The sequence below is a fragment of the Mirounga leonina genome, unplaced genomic scaffold (assembly GCF_011800145.1).
Source record: "Mirounga leonina isolate KUSES-001 unplaced genomic scaffold, KU_Mleo_1.0 Mir_114, whole genome shotgun sequence".
In the NCBI taxonomy this organism is placed as follows: domain Eukaryota; kingdom Metazoa; phylum Chordata; class Mammalia; order Carnivora; family Phocidae; genus Mirounga; species Mirounga leonina.
The window spans coordinates 27606721-27624352 of NW_023270265.1; the positions used below are offsets into that span (position 1 = coordinate 27606721).

The following is a 17632-nucleotide window of genomic DNA, read 5'->3' on the forward strand; positions in this document are numbered from 1 at the left end:
GTCTGCTAAAGGGTTCTCATGGAAGACTTCCTACCTCCTAAAAAAAGACCATGTGTCTTGGTATGACAACTGGAACTTGTTATTCTCAGGGGAGCTGACCTGAGGCTAAAGCTATTATACTAAGAAAGAAAGTGGAGAAACAGAAAACACCCGGGTCCTTGAGCATCGGATCACATCTTTCTGGAAGTATCATTCCTTAGAATTCTTGCAAAGTGAAATAATTTTCCTATTGTTCAAGGTAGTTTAAGTCAGAGTTTTTTGATACGTGCAGGTAAAAACATCCTACTAATACAAGGCCCTACTCCCACTGCCAAAGATGTCATAGCAAAGCTATATGTGGCTCTTAAAAGTTTTTCTCTACTGCTCTAAAAAAGAAAATCTATTAGAAAAACATTCTGTTGGGGCGCCTGGGTGGCTCCGTTGTTAAGCATCTGCCTTCGGTCAGGTCATGGTCCCAGGGTCCTGGGATTGAGCCCCACATCGGGCTCCCTGCTCAGCAGGAAGCCTGCTTCTCCCTCTCCCACTCCCCCTGCTTGTGTTCCCTCTCTCGCTGTGTCTCTCTCTGTCAAATAAATAAATAAAATCTTTATTAAAAAAAAAGAAAAAAAAATTTTGTCCTCCTAGGCAATCCTTCTTTTCTACTGTTTGCTTCTACTCTTTCTCCTAGTACTTGTTCCAAATCCCCTCTAGTTTGCACCTGATACGGGAGAGAGTTTTTACAAATAGTCCCAACAAAAGGGATAAAGCAAACTAATCTGTAGTGACAGGAAGCAGACTGGTGGTTGCCCAGAGAAAGAAAGCAAGGGACAGAGGTGGTTAGAGGTGGTAGGAGGGACATAAAGGGATAAAGGAAACTTTTGGTAGGTGACGGGTATGTTCATTATCTTGAGTGTAGTGAAAGCTTCGTATATATAGATGTATGTCAAAACATCAAAAATTGCATACTTTAAACAAGTGCAGTTTATTATATATCAATTATACCTCAATAAAGCTAGTAAGTGAGGGTCTGTTTGTTCTTTTTAAAGCTTTAGTGAGGGGCTTTCTGTTTCTGTGGAATCTACAGAAACCCTTCCTGACCTTTCAAATTCCAGGTAGGTTTGTAGACTCTTCCCTCAAATTTACAGAAATACATGTCCTCTTTCAGAAATAAGTTATATTTACTATGGCCACAAAGTAAATTTTCACTGAGCCAATCACCAAAAGGATGGCAAGAGAGATTTTTATCTACTGCCCACTTCTTCTTGTAGGTTATGATAAAAATACATAGGTACATTAAAACTCTTTAAAATCCTGTACCTTCTCAAATCACACAGTGTTCCTTTGGGATCCAAGCTCTTCTATTTGCCGCTGTCAATTTCCACCCACTCTTTCACTCCCATCTCACTGGCAGTCACTAAATCCACAAGCCTACCTACTTTCTCTCTCTCTCACAAACATAAGGGCTATAGGGCTGCTAACCAGCTTTGTCCTGAGATGAATTTTGAGTTCCCAGAATCAAAGAACTCCACATATAACTTCCTATTCCCTGAGAAGAGACTTCTAGATTTCTGTGCCAAGCAGGGAACCAAGCAACTAGAAGAGAATCTTTTGTAGTCTTTTCCTCTTACATGCCAAAAATTCCAGCTGATGGCGGGGAGGGGAGTAAAAAGAAAAGACAGCTTACCCATAGAGTAGAGGTTGTCAAAGCTCTGGTGCATGCGGATAATCTCATAGTAGAGTTCATCATAGCTGCTGGGAGTGGGCAGGAATGTGTCGCCATATGTGATAAACATATTAAATAGGTTCACAATCTAAAAAAGAAGCAAAAGGGGCGCCTGGGTGGCTCAGTTGGTTAAGCGTCTGCCTTCGGCTCAGGTCATGATCCCAGGGTCCTGGGATCGAGCCCTGCATCGGGCTCCCTGCTCAGCAGGAAGCCTGCTTCTCCCTCTCCCACTCCCCCTGCTTGTGTTCCCTCTCTTGCTGTATCTCTCTCTGTCAAATAAATAAATAAAATTTTTAAAAAATTTTTTTAAATAAATAAATAAATAAAAAAGAAGCAAAAGCCCATACACAGGCATCGTGCTATGAAGACCACAGAAGGGTATTGTCAGTAGTATGCAGACGCCTGTTCTTATTGGCTTGTAAGAGCTGACTGTTAAAATTTTCAGGAATTTTGTGAGCTGGTTGTTTAACAAAAAAGCCATTATTACAAATTGACATATAAACTTACAATTCAATAAATTACATTAAAATGAAGGTAATACTCAAACTTAAAACTTCCTAATTATTTTCTATCTTTTAGTATTATTTATGTTCTTGAGATTAATTTACACTTCTTATACCTGTGTGGTGGGAATATCATATAATGGTGTGTTATTGCTCATCTCCCCAGCTCTACATTCAACAACGTCACATTGTCAGCTTGAAATTGGCCATGATGGGAATAGTTGTACCACAGAAATCCACAAATGCTACAAATCAGGGCTTTTTCCCCTCAAATGTTAAACATTTATGAACACATTGGGTAACAACCTGAGAAGACAGTCAAAACGCACAATGTCCTCCTTCTACCCCAAGTAACCAGTCAGATAAATAGGCATCTATAATGTCCCTCTGAAACCAAGTGCAGCCATGATGGAACCATTCATCTGGCTGGGACACCTCCAGAGGCTTTGCTCTGCACCAACATAGAGACTATAGTAGCCTAGTAGTTCAGTCTCTCACCGGGGACCAAGGCTCACAGAGATCTGACCCATACCTGTCCCTACCAAACAATACACTCTCATGAAAGAGAAAGAATCTCAAGTTTGCCAAAGACATAGGTGAGAGAGGAAGAGTGGGAAGCACCAGTCTAGAGATTCAAATCCAAAAGGAAAATAAAGGCCTCACTCCCCCTACGCCTTAGTCCCCAGAATACTAGCTCCTGTTTCAACCTGGCCTATCTATCTTAGGGTATGGCTTCAGAAAAAGGGGAAAAAAATGTTTTTAATTGAAGTACAATTGACACACATTACATTAGTTTCAGGTGTATAACATAGTGACTCAACAAGTCTATATATCATGCTATGCTCACCACAAGTGGAACTACCGTCTGTCACCATGTAACACCATTACAACACCACTGACTATACTCCCTATGCTGTACCTTTTATCCCCATGACTTATTCTTTCCACAACTAGAAGCCTATACCTCCCACTCCCCTTAAGAAATATTTTTTGGGGGGCACCTGGGTGGCTCAGTTGGTTAAGCGACTGCCTTCGGCTCAGGTCATGATCCCGGAGTCCCGGGATCGAGTCCTGCATCGGGCTCCCTGCTCAGCGGGGAGTCTGCTTCTCCCTCTGCCCCTCCCCCTCTCATGCTCTCTCTATCTCATTCTCTCTCTCAAATAAATAAATAAAATCTTTAAAAAAAAAAAAAAGAAATTTTTTTTTTGTTACTCACCATAAGGGCTAATGTAAAAATGTTGTGTTTGGCCAGAAGTACAGTCTCATTTGACATAAGGAACTTCAGCAAATTTATCAAGGCTTTAAAAAAAAAAAAAAAGACATCAACAAGGTATTCAAAGAGTAATTAATAAACTTAAATCAAACAATGAAAATAGATTTAAGAAATCCAAATAGGGCTAGAACAAGTAAGTCACAGCTACCAAGAATTTTTTAAAAGCAGGTAAGGTAGATATATCTAAAGCAAGCAGTGACCTTCCCAAGCACACATCTGTTTATCTGTCCTTAGAAGGTTTTTAAAAATCTACTTCTTTGTACCACTTTTTTTTTTAATACTATTAGTTTATCATAAAAGAGAGACACAAAAATTACATGATGAAAGATTACACAACTTCACTGGAATGGGCAGCTTCACTTAATGCCGTTTCAATAATGATTTCTTTCAGTCTACATACTTTCCGAGAATGTCACCATCTCTAAATAAGAAATAATCCTTATCATCTAGAACTACTTTGGTGCTTCCATATTCTGAGAGAAGAACTTGATCTTGAACTTTCATACTAACTGGTTGAATTTCTCTACCCTTTCCTTTAGAGCCCAATCTAACAGCTACTACTGTTGCTTGCAATACAGTTCCTTGAGATTTTTCTGGAAGCATAATGCCTCCTCTGGTTACAGTTTTGGCACCTCTCCTTTCCACTAAAAGTTGGCCAAAGAGGGGAAGAAACTTTCTAAACATCTGTCCTGCCACGACTCCAGCTGCTGCAAGGGAGACCCAGTTTGACCTCTTTGTGCCACTTCTTTAATAGCAATTAAACTTGGAAATCTGACTACAAAAAGGACATCTCAGGGGCTCCTGGGTGGCTCAGACAGTTAAGCTTCTGATTCTTGGGTTTGGATCTGGTCATGATCTGATGGATCCAGCTCTGTGCTCAGTGAGGAGTCTGCTTGAGATTCTCTCCCTCTGCTCTCTCCCCCCCTCTCTAAAATAAACAAACAAATGTTTTTAAAAAGCAGGGGGGCGCCTGGATGGCTCAGTCGTTAAGCATCTGCCTTCGGTTCAGGTCATGATCCCAGGGTCCTGGGATCGAGCCCCGCATCGGGCTCCCTGCTCCACGGGAAGCCTGCTTCTCCCTCTCCCACTCCCCCTGCTTGTGTTCCCTCTCTCCTTGTGTCTCTCCCTGTCAAATAAATAAATAAAATCTTAAAAAAAAAAAAAAAAGGACCTCTTAGTATTCCAAGTTTACTCCCACACAGTGATTTCCCCACCAAATTTGTTCAATTTATAGATCAAAATGAGGATCCCCCTCTCATCCTAGGCTAATGGCATGTCATTTCACAATGTTTTAGCTATGCATTTGTTTCAAACATCATAGCTAAGAGGGGCACCTTTCAATTCTAACTGGTCACCAGATGTGCCAACTGTATTGTACTTCAGCTCCAGATGGGAAGAGAGCTCATGAAGAGAAAAAAAAGCCCCTAACTGTTCAAACAAAAGTACAGCTTACCCTTTCCTCTCTCAACCATGACAACATTTACTGAAAAGGTCCCCTTTCTCCCTGATATGCTTAATGAGGATTAAAACCCAGGCAACCTCAGTTAAAAGACTGACTGCCAAATACCTAGCTTAACACTGTAGGTATAAAGACATTTTTGCAAATAAATATTAAGCATAAAAGAAATCATCAGTTGCCTGTTCTCTTTCACCCACACCCATGAAGTAAATCCTACTTCTGTGCCCATCATGACTACTGACGCTGTACCTACCTCCCCTACTTGATGGGAAACTATGAAGAAGGGGTTCAGCAGCTGCAACCAATTGGTGGTCCTTCTGTCTTCTCCCCCTAAACCTTCTCTACTCCCACGGACACAAAAAAAGACTTGACCTCTCCTTTTCTAAGACCATATCTGCTGCTTTGCCGGCAAAGAAGTCCATTTGGCTGAGCTTTGTGTGAAGTTTACTACCCTTCGAGAAGAGATGTGAGCTTTGATTTGAAACAGCAGGGAATGATGAGTAGGAGTAAGACTCTCCAGATACTTGCTGCCTGCCACACAACACTCCTTACTCTCAACCTCTGAAATCACAGGTATAGTAAAGAAACAGCAGGCAAGGAAAAGTACAAGGGCCTGTCTCCGTTCTATTTCTAAAGCCTGACTCTTCCCCTCAAATGGCAAAAAAGCCTTGCTAGAGATGAAGGTCATAGGCACCCTCGTTTATGAACTCTTCACCCTTGCACTGACTCAAGTTCTCTGAGGTTTCATAATGGAAAGGCAAATGACAGGCAGCTGGCCCTTTTGATGTTATCTGTTAACAAGCAAACTGTTGGACTAGACCCCAAAAAAAGCTCCATAGGAGCCCATTCTTGATCACACGACCTGCTTAACTCCTACCAGGAGCTCAGAGAATAAAGGGGACTAGCGAAAATCCATATAAAAATGACTAACCCAGCCCAAACCTCTCTCTTTAATAAGATCATCTTGCCGAGTTATTTAAGGGCTGCCCACTCTACCCACTACCCCCAGAGCTTAGCAAGCCCTGTTAATGGGTAAATCACCTGACAATCAGACTCTAAAAACTCACAGGAGACAAGAGAAGAGGATGGGTAAGAGCCGTGGCGCTGGGTAGAACAGCAAAACATAATGGCTGGAGAGAGACAAAGCAGCTTTTGCACACGTCCCATCAATGAGGGCTTCTGTCCCTAGCATACGCAGCACAAAGATGCAACCTCAGCAGTGGTTATGTGGTAATTAAGGAGCAGAAAACCTGGAGAAAAGGAAGTGGGAGCGATGATTTATTGCTCCTCTGCTGGACTACAGCTAGTTTTGATCTCTGGGATTCAGAGTCAGGGATGACAAAGTGATAAATATAAGGGGAGGAAGAGAGCAAGTCTGGTACAGGCCAAGAGGCAACCTGTGTCCCAACTACCGCGGACATCAGTGAAGCCAAACAGTTTTGAGAAGGAGAATTCAGCACTGCAATACTCTGAGAGTCAATGCCAGGGAGAACCTGCATTCTACCCCTGATAATTCAGGCAGACCCCTACTCCGCCCCCCACCCCAACCTCCAAAAAAGGCCAGAGTTTTCTCACCTGGAAGTGGTCATTCTCTAGAGGAAATTTAATAGGCAGAGAAAATGAACAAAGCAACCTCAAAATGGGCTCCCACAAGCCTCTGACATCAGGAACCACAATTCCTCCTCAAGAGGGAATGCCCCAACATCCCATGGAATAGTGCTTTTTGAAAATCCTTCATCATCACCCTGACTTTGCACTCATTCTGTCAACTGTTCGGTGTCCTCTACATCACTACACATACATGGTCTGCTGTCCTTTGACCTGATGTATTGGAAGTTCTAAGTCTGTGAGGCTTCAGCATAGCTGATTTTTGGAACTAGAAAGGACTTTAGAGATCATATAATCCAGTTCCTTCATTTTTGGATTAGAAAACACTTCTTCCCCCCACCACCCCAAGTACCTAGTGACTAAGCTGAGACTAGAACCTGGTCTCCTGTTTAGCATTCTTTTGCCATTCCACTAAGATTAAATAAAGGTGCCAGATGGAGTTAAATGTTAAAGGGAGGGAAGCTTACCTATAAATGGTGTGCTTAGATTTGCTGACTACACTGTTCCCAACACTTCTCTTGACTCTGGTTTATAACTTTCTCCACCTAATGGCTATTCCAGGTTATTTTCATGAATCTGGTCCACTCTTTCTCTTGGTCCTGAGCTACTTATTAAGAGTACAGGTGCATGGGGTGCCTGGGTGGCTCAGTCATTGAGCGTCTGCCTTCGGCTCAGGTCATGATCCCAGGGTCCTGGGATCGAGCCCCACATCGGGCTCTCTGCTCAGTGGGGAGTCTGCTTCTCCCTCTCCCACTCCCCGTGCTTGTGTTCCCTCTCTCTCTGTCTCTCTCAAATAAATAAATTTAAAAATCTTAAAAAAAAAAAAAAAGAGTACAGGTGCTTAATACCTCGTTATTACCTTTCTACTGCCCATTCGCAACTTGGGAAAGACTCCCAAGTAGCTTCTCTCAGCATCAACTGCCTCAGCAGGGCCTCTGTATCTGCTCTCGTTGCTCTTCTCTACAGCTCACCTATCACACACCTTTTTCCCCTTTTCTCTGTTTCTGCCTCCTTTGTAGTATCAAAGAAAGAAAAGAAAAGAAAAGAAAAGAAAAGAAAAGAAAGAAAGAAAGAAAGAAAGAAAGAAAGAAAGAAAGAAAAGAAAAGAAAAGAAAAGAAAAGAAGAAAGAAAGAAAGAGAAAGAAAGAGAGAGAGAAAGGGGGAGGGAGGGAGGGAAAGAGAAGGAGGAGGGAGGGAGGATGGGTGGGAGGGAGGGAGGGAAGGAGAGAAACAGCACGTAACTGTCAACTAAAACTGTTCCTATCCCCCTCGCTCAGCTTTGTCCTCTTTAAAACTAAGATCTGAACATGGAATGTGATTGGAGCCAAAGGCACGTGGGTGGCTCAGTCAGTTAAGTGTCCAACTCTTGATTTCAGCTCAGGTCATGATCTCAGGATCGTGAGATTGAGCCAGTGTCAGGCTCCCCACTCAGCAGGGAGTCTGCTGGAGATTCTCTCTCCCTCTCCCTTTGCCCCTCCCCCTGCTCGTGCACACGCACATGCTCTCACTCGCCCTCTCTCTAAAATAAATAAATCTTAAAAAAAAAAAAATAAAGAGAGCCAAGATCCCTTTCTTCATGCAAAATCAGAACTGAAACAAAACAAGACAAAAAACACTGGTATAAATAATTAATAGCCAAGCTTATTCATTAGCTGTTATGGTATAGAGCTATGCATAGGATTTAACTGCAGGCCGAAGAAGAGAACAGCTTCTTATCAGACAGGGGCAGGTCAAGGACACTAGAGAACTGGCACTCAGGATCTCAGTGCCAACGCATAAGTAGTACAGAGCTCATCCTGGCTGGCTTCTGGCTCACCACTCTCCACATTCACGCGTACACACACACACACACACACACACACACACACATTTTTAGAAATCTGACACCACTTCGAGTCATCGGGGCACATGACCAGCCAAACTGTTCCACAGATAGTCACAGAAGTAGCACTACATAGAGAGAAGAGTTAAGATAACTATAAAAGATAAGAGGTTGGTTGTATAAACATAACACTGTTAATTAGTCATATGTCTGTAAGAGTTTGGTATCAAGTACATGTTGTAGTCATTGTGGAAATAAGGGGAGCAGGATGTCCTTTTTTTAAAAATATAACCTTTTGGTTTACCATGTTTCCAATTTTTTTGAAGACTTTTTTATTTTAGAGATAGAGGGAGAGAGAGAGAGTTGGGGGGGAGAGCAGAGGGAGAGGGACAAGCAGACTCCCCGCTGAGCATGGAGCCTGACAACTGGAGGCTCAATCGCACTACCCTGAGATCATGACCTGAGCGGAAACCAAGAGTCAGATGCTTAACTGATGAGCCACCCAGGCGCCCCTCCAATTTTTAAATAGTTTTTATAAGGGGAGAAGAGGCTAATATAAGCCCCTCCTTACCAAAGACTTGATGCTTAGTCTGAAATATTTCCAAAGAAGAAGGGCCTATGTTATAGTAACTCAACACTGTGTAAATAGTGTTGCCCATTTGGTGAGCAATGGCTGCTCATCCCCACAAAACAGAATGGCAGAGCTTATTGCAGAGAGTATCCTTTTAGATGCAGACAATCTTCATAGCCAAAACCTTCCAGGCCTTAACAGACAATTCTCATCAGCTTCCATCCTCCATAGCCCCAGGAATGCGCTGCCCCAAAACGCCAATGCCAGACAGACATACCATATAAAGGAATGTATCATATCTTCTTGCTGACTGACAACTACAAGTTACTAACTGTGCCAGAAGCTCGCACAAAGTATCTCAAACCTTCCTCTTTTCTACTGCCCTCTATGTAACACCTTAAAAAAGAGACTTAACTACAGAAGTCACCTGCCCCAAACTACACTCGTCTCTTTTCAAAGGGAGAAACACAGTGGCCATAAGTGGCGAGGGAGGTAACATATATATCTTTTTAAAGATTTTATTTATTTGACAGAGAGAGAGAGAGACAGCGAGAGAGGGAACACAAGCGGGGGAGTGGGAGAGGGAGAAGCAGGCTTCCCGCGGAGCAGGGAGTCCGATGCGGGGCTCGACCCCAGGACCCTGGGATCATGACCTGAGCTGAAGGCAGACGCTTAACCAACTGAGCCACCCAGGCGCCCCGGGAGGTAACATACATTAAGTGCCTGCTAGATGCTAAGCATTATGTAAAGCACTTAAAGTACATTATTCTCATCAAATCCCCTTAACTATCCAATGAAGAAGGTATTATTGGTCCCAATTTACAGATGACCAAATTGAAACTCAGAAAGGTTAAATAAGTTACTCAAAGCCACATAGCTAGTTGGAGCTAAACTGCATTAAGGGCAACATATTGGGAAGAAGGTCCATGAACTCCCCCTGCCAAGGTCTATACAACTGTACTGGTTCCTCCTAAATTTAAATTAAAGAAACATTTGTTGAGGGTGGGGGAGCTAGCTATCTAGGGTCAACACCTATATTTGCAATCCAAACCATAACTTTAGTCAGAACTCCACTGATAAGGCCCTCATATATCAAAGTGGCCAATGAAAAAAATCCTGTAAGTTCAAGTGCATCTCTCTCATAAGAATATGAGGATTTAAAAAAAAAAGAATATGAGGATTTCACCCCACTGACCTGGGACACTTTAACCTCCACACTCTCAAAAACAAGAGGTGAAAAGGAAGGACTCGAACAAGTATTTATACACCCATGCTCATAGCAGCATTATTCACAATAGTCAAAAGGAAGAAGCAACCCAATATCCAATAAACAAAATGCAGTGTATACAAACAATGGAATAATATTCAGCCTGAAAAAGGAAGGAAATTCGGACACACGCTACAACATGGATGAATCATGAAGACAGTATGCAAAGTAGAAAAAGACAGTCACAAAAAGACAAATACTGAATGATTCAACTTATATGACTAGAGTAGTCAATTCACAGAGACAGAAAGTAGAATGGTGGTGGCCAGGAGCACGGGGAAGGAGAAATGTAGAGTTATTGTTTATTGGGTACAGAGTTTCAGTTTGGGAAGATGAAAAAATTCTGGAGATGGAAGGTGGAAAAATTTACAACAATGATGTGAATATACTTAATGCCACTGAACTGTACATTTAAAAATGGTTAAATTTGGGCGCCTGGGTGGCTCAGATGGTTAAGCGTCTGCCTTCGGCTCAGGTCATGATCCCAGGGTCCTGGGATCGAGTCCCACATCGGGCTCCCTGCTCCTTGGGAACCTGCTTCTCCCTCTGCCTCTCTCTCTGTCTCTCATGAATAAATAAATAAAATCTTAAAAAAAAAAAAAAAGGTTAAACTTGGGGCACCTGGGTGGCTCAGTCGGTCAAGCGGCAAAGATTGCCTTTGGCTCAGGTCATGATCTTGGGAGTCCCAGGATCGAGTCCCGCATCAGGCTCCCTGCTCAGTGGGGAGTCTGCTTCTCCCTCTGACCGTACCCCCTCTCGTGCAGTCTCTCTAACTCTCTCTCTCTCTCTCAAATAAATAAATAAAATCTTTAAAAAAAAATGGTTAAATTTTATGTTATGTATGTTTTACCAATTAAAAACAAACAAGAGGTCAATGTTTTTCTTTCTACCAACACTAGCATGAGCCCCACAAACATCCATCCCAACTTTCTATAACCTCAGTGTTAAGTGACTAGCTAAAATGTACATCACGGTATACACAGCATGGAGTGCACGGCCAAACCTGCAAAGATGTTTCCTCTTTGATGGATTAAAGAAAAGGAGCCAAATATACTCAATCAAAAGAGAGCCACGGACTCTTGGGCAGGAATGCAAATTAAAAATGAATCCTGAGTAGCCTTCAAGACGACACTGTGGCAGCCTTCAGAATAATAATCAAAGTTCACAATCAAAGCCACCAATATACTTAAGTACCAACAATAGTCTAGGAAATCCTCAGGTATCCTGGATTAGACTCCTGATCTTTGCTAACTCTATTAAGTGAGGCTCCAGATACCTGGCTCCAAATACTCTTAACCTACACTGAGTAAAAAATAGAGAAGCTATGTCAGTGAGATATTTGAGGTATTATATTATAAATGCAATATGGTTAAGTTGTAGGGAAGTGGGTACTCCATACACACTTGTTTCTTCATTGGAAAGTCTACCAGGCACTTTGAAAATTTTGTTTCTGGGCTCTTTTTCAGGAACTACAAATTGGCTGCAACTGCTGCCTCTTTTGACTCTATTAGAGGCACCAGTCAGTCTCACACTTAGCTTTGGCCTAACCTTCCCTTGGGGAGTCTTACGCATCAAGTATGGCAACAGTGCATAGAAGTTCTGCCTTCTGTATGCAGATGCATGTGGAATATAAGATAGCGTGCAGGTTCTGGGAAGCTGAACCAGGAATAGGCACCTTGATGGTTCCCTGAGTCCCAAGTGAATTCCCAGAAGCAGCTGATCTATTTCTCAAATGGGAAGAGTTTCGTGCCATCCACCTAAGAATACTGCCACCTCACACGGGTCTCCCTCACCCCATAAGGAACCTTGTTTGCAGAGCTGTCCCTAACATCAATGTACCCCACATAATGAGGACTTCCCCAGATTTTTTCCTAAACTGCTTTGAATTCAAAGAGAGTAGCAGCAAATTGTGTTGCACATAGAAGAGTAGAATGAATAATGGATATGGGAACTTCTCCAGGACTAAAACCTGTCCCTGACACTGAGGTAAAGCAGGTGCAGAGAAGAACAAGCCAACTACAGGAAGACACAATTACGTGGTAGCTCAGACGTCTGCCTCAGAGAAGCAAAGGGAAGGGTTAATTATAAAACCAAGTGAATGACATTTAAATATTAAAAACAGGAAGGAGACAGAGAGCCTCTAGCAGAGCACAAATAAATGGTCTCCAAAGAATCAGGTCAGAGAGAGCTGTCTGTTTGAACAGCTCTAACATACTATAAAGAAAAAGAGAAAGAAAGCAAAGACAAGACTCAACCAGGCCCTATTTTGTGGCCTGGCATGGAGCTAGGATGAGATGCCACAGATCCAAATCAAAATGCGCTCATTTGGGGAAATGGATAATTTCACAGTGACTGATAGAAGAGAAATATTAGCATCTCACTTGCTTAGAAGAAAGGCAGAGGAACTCCAAGGACAGGCTAGAAATAGCACTAGTATAACAAGCCAATGCCTTCCAAACCAGAGAGGCACTATAAACTCTAGCCAATTCCAGCATCCCTGGACAAAATCACCAATTACCCAGGGACACTGCCAACAATCAGCAGGCTCACTGTCAATCAGCAAAGTGGCGCAGGACAACTTAGAAGCCAACACCTACCAGTAGAATAATTTTAAAATACATAGGTGGCCTCTCAGAATACAGGCATCTGTCTGGCTGCAAACCCAAGCACCTCACTTGAAGAGGCCAATGAATCAAACAAGAAAATGAAATGGCTTTGGTTGTGTGCTATGAGCCCCTCCAGGTGAATAGAGCACAAAAGTTAGTACATCTGATGGGAGGATTCTGGGAAGACAGCAGAGTAGAAAGCACCAGGTATCTTTCTCCCTACCCAGACAATCATTGCAGTGACAGAATCTGTCTGATATTAACTATTTTGGAACTCTGGTAAAGGTTTTCAACTTCCAGGGGAAGACTTGGATGGTAAATTTTTGTTAATTTCAGTCAATTTCAGCTCTTAGCACAGTAGCAGCTACACATCCCCCACCCCACCCCCCCAGCCATGTGGCAAGCAGCATGCACACAGCTCTTAGGAGGTAAGGTGGGCAAAAAGGAGCCTGTCCCCCAAATACTGGGGATCTGTGCTTGGATAGCTGGTTCCTGCTTCTGATTACAGAGATGCAGACAAAGAAGCAAGCCACCATTGTTGCTGCACCTCCTCTCACTGAGGCAAACCCATCCCCATCCAGGTAAGTTACATCTACGAGATTTAAAGGACCAGGTATGGGGCGCCTGGGTGGCTCAGCTGGTTAAACCTCCAGGTCATGATCTCAGGGTCTTGGGATCAAGCCCCACAGCAGGTTCCCTGCTCACTGGGGAGTCTGCTTCTCTCTCCCGACTCTTGTGCTCATGCTCTCTCTCAAATCAATAAAATCTTTAAAAAATAAAGGGCCAAGTGCCCTCTTTTATCCACCTTCATTTTTTGTCTTTCTCCCTTTGGGAGGCAGACATTAAGACTAGAACATTCAAAAACAATTGCATAGGAGCGCCTGGGTGTCTCAGTCAGTTAAGTATCTAACTCTTGATCTCAGCTCAGGTCTTGATCTCAGGGTCATGAGTTCAAGCCCCGTGTTGCGGCTCCTTTAAAAAAACAAAAATCAATTGCAAATACAGGGAAAATTAGAAAGTGATTGCACATGCCCAGGAAAAGGCTCAGAAGAGAGCAAAGAAGAGACTAAGTTTACACTCAGGCTGAACATGGGCAGAGACAGCCTATAACAATTAAAAAAAAAAAAAAATTAACAAAAAAAGAAAAAAGCAAACTCTGAGGAAGAGAGAATCTGATTTCTTGAACCTGAGAACATTATATTAAGTGAAATAAGCCAGCCGTAAAAAGACAAATACTCTATGATTTCACTCATTTGGGGTGCTTAGTGTAGTCAAAATCATAAAAACAGAAAGTGGAACATGGCTTGCCAGAGGCTGGCAAAGGGAGGAATGGGGAGTTCTCGTTTAGTAGGTGAAGAGTTTTTGTTTTACAAGATGAAGAGAGTTATGGGCAGAGATGGTGGTGATGGCTGCACAACAATGTGATAAATATTTTTTTTATTTTTTAAGATTTTATTTATTTATTTGACAGAGAGAGACACAGCGAGAGAGGGAACACAAGCAGGGGGAGTGGGAGAGGTTGAGAAGCAGGCTCCCGGGGAGCCCGATGTGGGACTTGATCCCAGGACCCTGGGATAATGACCTGAGCTGAAGGCAGTCGCTCAACCGACTGAGCCACCAGGTGCTCAGTTTTGTGAATTATACACTTAAAAACAGTTAAGATGGTAAATATTATATGTATTTTACCACACACACACACAAAAAAGTCAGTACATCAACAGGCTGCATTGCCTGAAGGCTCCACGCCCCTCTAGATGAATTGGAAAAAAGAACAAACTCTTTCTTCAAATGGAAGTTAAGTTCTGTGTTACATTTTCCTTGCTGTTGAAGTATATCTGCTTTAAAGGGAAAATAAGGTTCTCCACTATCTCCAATTCCCTGTTTACCTGGGGACACTGCCATTCTCACAGTTACCACCCACCCTCTTCTTTATCATGAAAATGAGCCCTTATGTGAAAGTTCTCATATGGAACTCAGACTCTGGGAAATGCAGGATCCCGTACACCTTATTCCTGCGCAGCTGCCTCTAACCACGCTCAGAAGCCAGTGCCTTCTAGGGTCCTATACCACCTACTTATTTTTTCCAACACTGCCCAGGTAAGAGAGAGCCAAAATTGTCACCCTTTAAGAAATCTAATAGTCAGTGAGACCACATCTCAGTGGAGGCATGTGATGTAGAATCAAGAACTTTACTTCCTGCCAAAATGTGAGAAAAACAATAAAAAGACCTGTCCTGCTCACTGGAGATCCAGGGAACAATGACACCTCATGAAACCGAATATGTTCCTTTAGAACTAGTACCGACAGAGCAACAAAAGCACAGCTACTCCTTCCTCTGTCTTAGTTGACAAGATGCTAATGGGCCTATGAGAGTTGACATTTCTCTGGATAGGAAGTGACTTCATGTGCAGAGAAAAGAACAGAGATTTCTCACTCTTTTCAGGGGCTTTTTGGAGGGAATCTTTTTCTCCCTCTAACAGGCTAAACCTGTTAGAAATTCCTATCTTTTGCTTCTGCCAAGTTTCTGAGGGGATGAAAGAAAGAGTCAAAATAGTATAAATTTTAGACTTAGCCAAATGTGGTGATTTGAAGGAAAAAAGAGTCTTCTGGCATTCTTTTTCAGTCCTAGGGCTTTCTACACTGCTGTATAGAATCTTTCATAACAAAATTATGGAAACACAAAAATGCCTTCTAATGACCCTGTATTAAAACATTCTGAGAGAAACTGATTATCCACAGAAGAAAGAAGCCTCCCATCTTTTTGCACATGGAAGCTAGAGCAGTCTTAATTAGGCACATCAAGCCTAGAATACATCTTGTAACATATTCCCCTACATCAGAGAAAATTTGGGGGAAAGAGGAAGAACAATTTAAAAAGCAATTTTAAAAACAAAATAGCAACAGCAGCTGCCAAAATTCCTCTCCCCATCTACTCTAGCTGTTTACTGCTGTGTCCTTCTCTCCTCCCTATACCTTCTTCAAAACTAAAAGAAGCAATATTGTAGAGTTATATAAGATGTCACCACTGGAGGAAGCTGGGTGAAGGGTGCGAGAACTTGCTATACTATTTTTGCAACTTCCTGTGAGTCTATAATTATATCAAAATTGAAAGTTTAAAAATGAAACTAAACAACAACAACAAAAAAAGCTCACAATTAGAAGTTCAAAGAATAGTCCCTAAATCAGGACAGCTTGACCACCAAGCTGTCAAAGCTATACTTATACAAGAACACACAGGTCAGGGGCGCCTGGGTGGCTCAGTCAGTTAAGCGTCTGCCTTCGGCTCAGGTCATGGTCCCAGGGTCCTGGGATCGAGCCCCACATTGGGCTCCCTGCTCCGCGGGGGGCCTGCTTCTCCCTCTCCTACTCCCCCCTCTCTCGCTGTATCAAATAAATAAATAAATAAATAAATAAAATCTTTAAAAAAAAAAAAAAACACACAGGTCAATCTATGGCTCAGGTCAGTCTTTCCCTTGAAGATTTTCAGTCCTGTGTGACAACACTACAATATAACAAGCTGCCAACGAAAGCTTCTAAGCTCTCAGTCTCAAGGTATACCTAACCATGAAGTCACAGGCTTCTGCTAGTCATGAGAAAGCCAGCTGGATCCACAAAGCTGTGAGACTCTCTGGGTTTTCCATTTGTCCCAGTAGGTATCTAAAAGGTCAGGCCATGTACGATTTCTCTCTTTTTCACAAAGCTGTGAATGCTTTGGATGCTATTTAGCACAGTGAAGCTGAACAGATTGTTTTGGGGGCTTTGGGGGCCTTTCTTCCTGCAGGGAGGCAAATGTTGCCTTAGTGATCTGCGTCTGAGCATAGGAGTCAGGAACTCTAAGTTCTAATCATGACTCTGTTTAGTATCTGGTTCCATGATCCTTAGCAAGGCACTTACCCTCCTATACCTCCACTCCCTTCCCCAACAAATGGTGATAAAAATAATGACTTATCACCCAGGGATGTGGCAAAGTGAAAGGGTAAGAAGGACAGTGATCCATAGATAAATGTCGAATATAAAATGTCAGTATAAATCTGCCTTTAAATCGACCCATGTTTTCAGACTGTGGAAAGCTACACTATTTAAATGCAGGCTGCCTCCCCAGTGCCCCTTCTGCCTGCAGTGGAAGTAAAATAAGCTGACTCCATGAAGCTCTGTTCAGGTCTTTTCCTCTCTAACAACTACATGCTTCTCTCTAAACATTCTGCTCATTCTTTGGTTAATGGCTTGGAAACCATCAAAGTTTCCATTTTTACTTAGTTAAAAGCAATGCATGTATCTGTAGGTAAGGATGAAACAGACAAAGGAAAGAGAAATCACCCGCCACTCCCTTTCACATCAATAGTTCAAATAGGGGCGCCTGGGGGGCTCAGCCGGTTAAGCGTCTGCCTGCAGCTGGGGTCATAATCTCTCAAATAAATAAATAAAATCTTAAAAAAAAAAAAAATTCAAATAAAAAAGTGATAAAGTCAGCTCAACAGAAACATGACAACAAACATCCTCCTGGGTTCTATCATCATTGTTGTTGTTCTCATTGTTGTTATTGTTTTGAGGCCCAAACACAGCACTGTACTGCTTTAAGAGAATGTTGATTCATCAATAATAGAAATTCTACATGTCCAGCTATCCATTTATTCATTCAAATGTTTTCCGAGCCCCTGTTATAAGCCAAGTATGTGCTGAAGACAGAGCAATGATAAAAACAAAGGCCCTGCCCTACAAAAACTTTAAGAGGAAAGAAAGATATTTAAATAAATCATTATGCAGACTTATGCACACATAGCAAAACAGTGCAATATGCTAAAATAGAAACCCCAAGTGCCA

General features: G+C 42.3%; 2 protein-coding genes across 4 annotated transcripts in view; both read right to left on the bottom strand.

Annotated features, from left to right (window-relative positions):
- ARMH3 (armadillo like helical domain containing 3) overlaps positions 1-17632 on the bottom strand; it is a 178088-nt gene that overhangs the window by 95241 nt on the left and 65215 nt on the right. For 2 of the 3 annotated variants that reach the window (XM_035027759.1, XM_035027768.1), the window contains exons 21-22: positions 3422-3504; positions 1664-1790 (exon numbers count right to left, since the gene is read on the bottom strand). The exons of the other annotated variant lie outside the window; for it this stretch is intronic. In XM_035027759.1, coding sequence (XP_034883650.1) covers positions 1664-1790; positions 3422-3504 — 210 coding nt within the window. The remainder of the gene's footprint in view (positions 1-1663; positions 1791-3421; positions 3505-17632) is intronic. 3 annotated transcript variants of the gene reach the window in all.
- Positions 3770-4225, bottom strand: LOC118025323 (10 kDa heat shock protein, mitochondrial-like; the record flags this gene model as incomplete). Its single annotated transcript, XM_035027787.1, has 1 exon — positions 3770-4225. A coding segment is annotated over one exon (360 nt), but the record flags the coding sequence as incomplete, so codon positions are not given.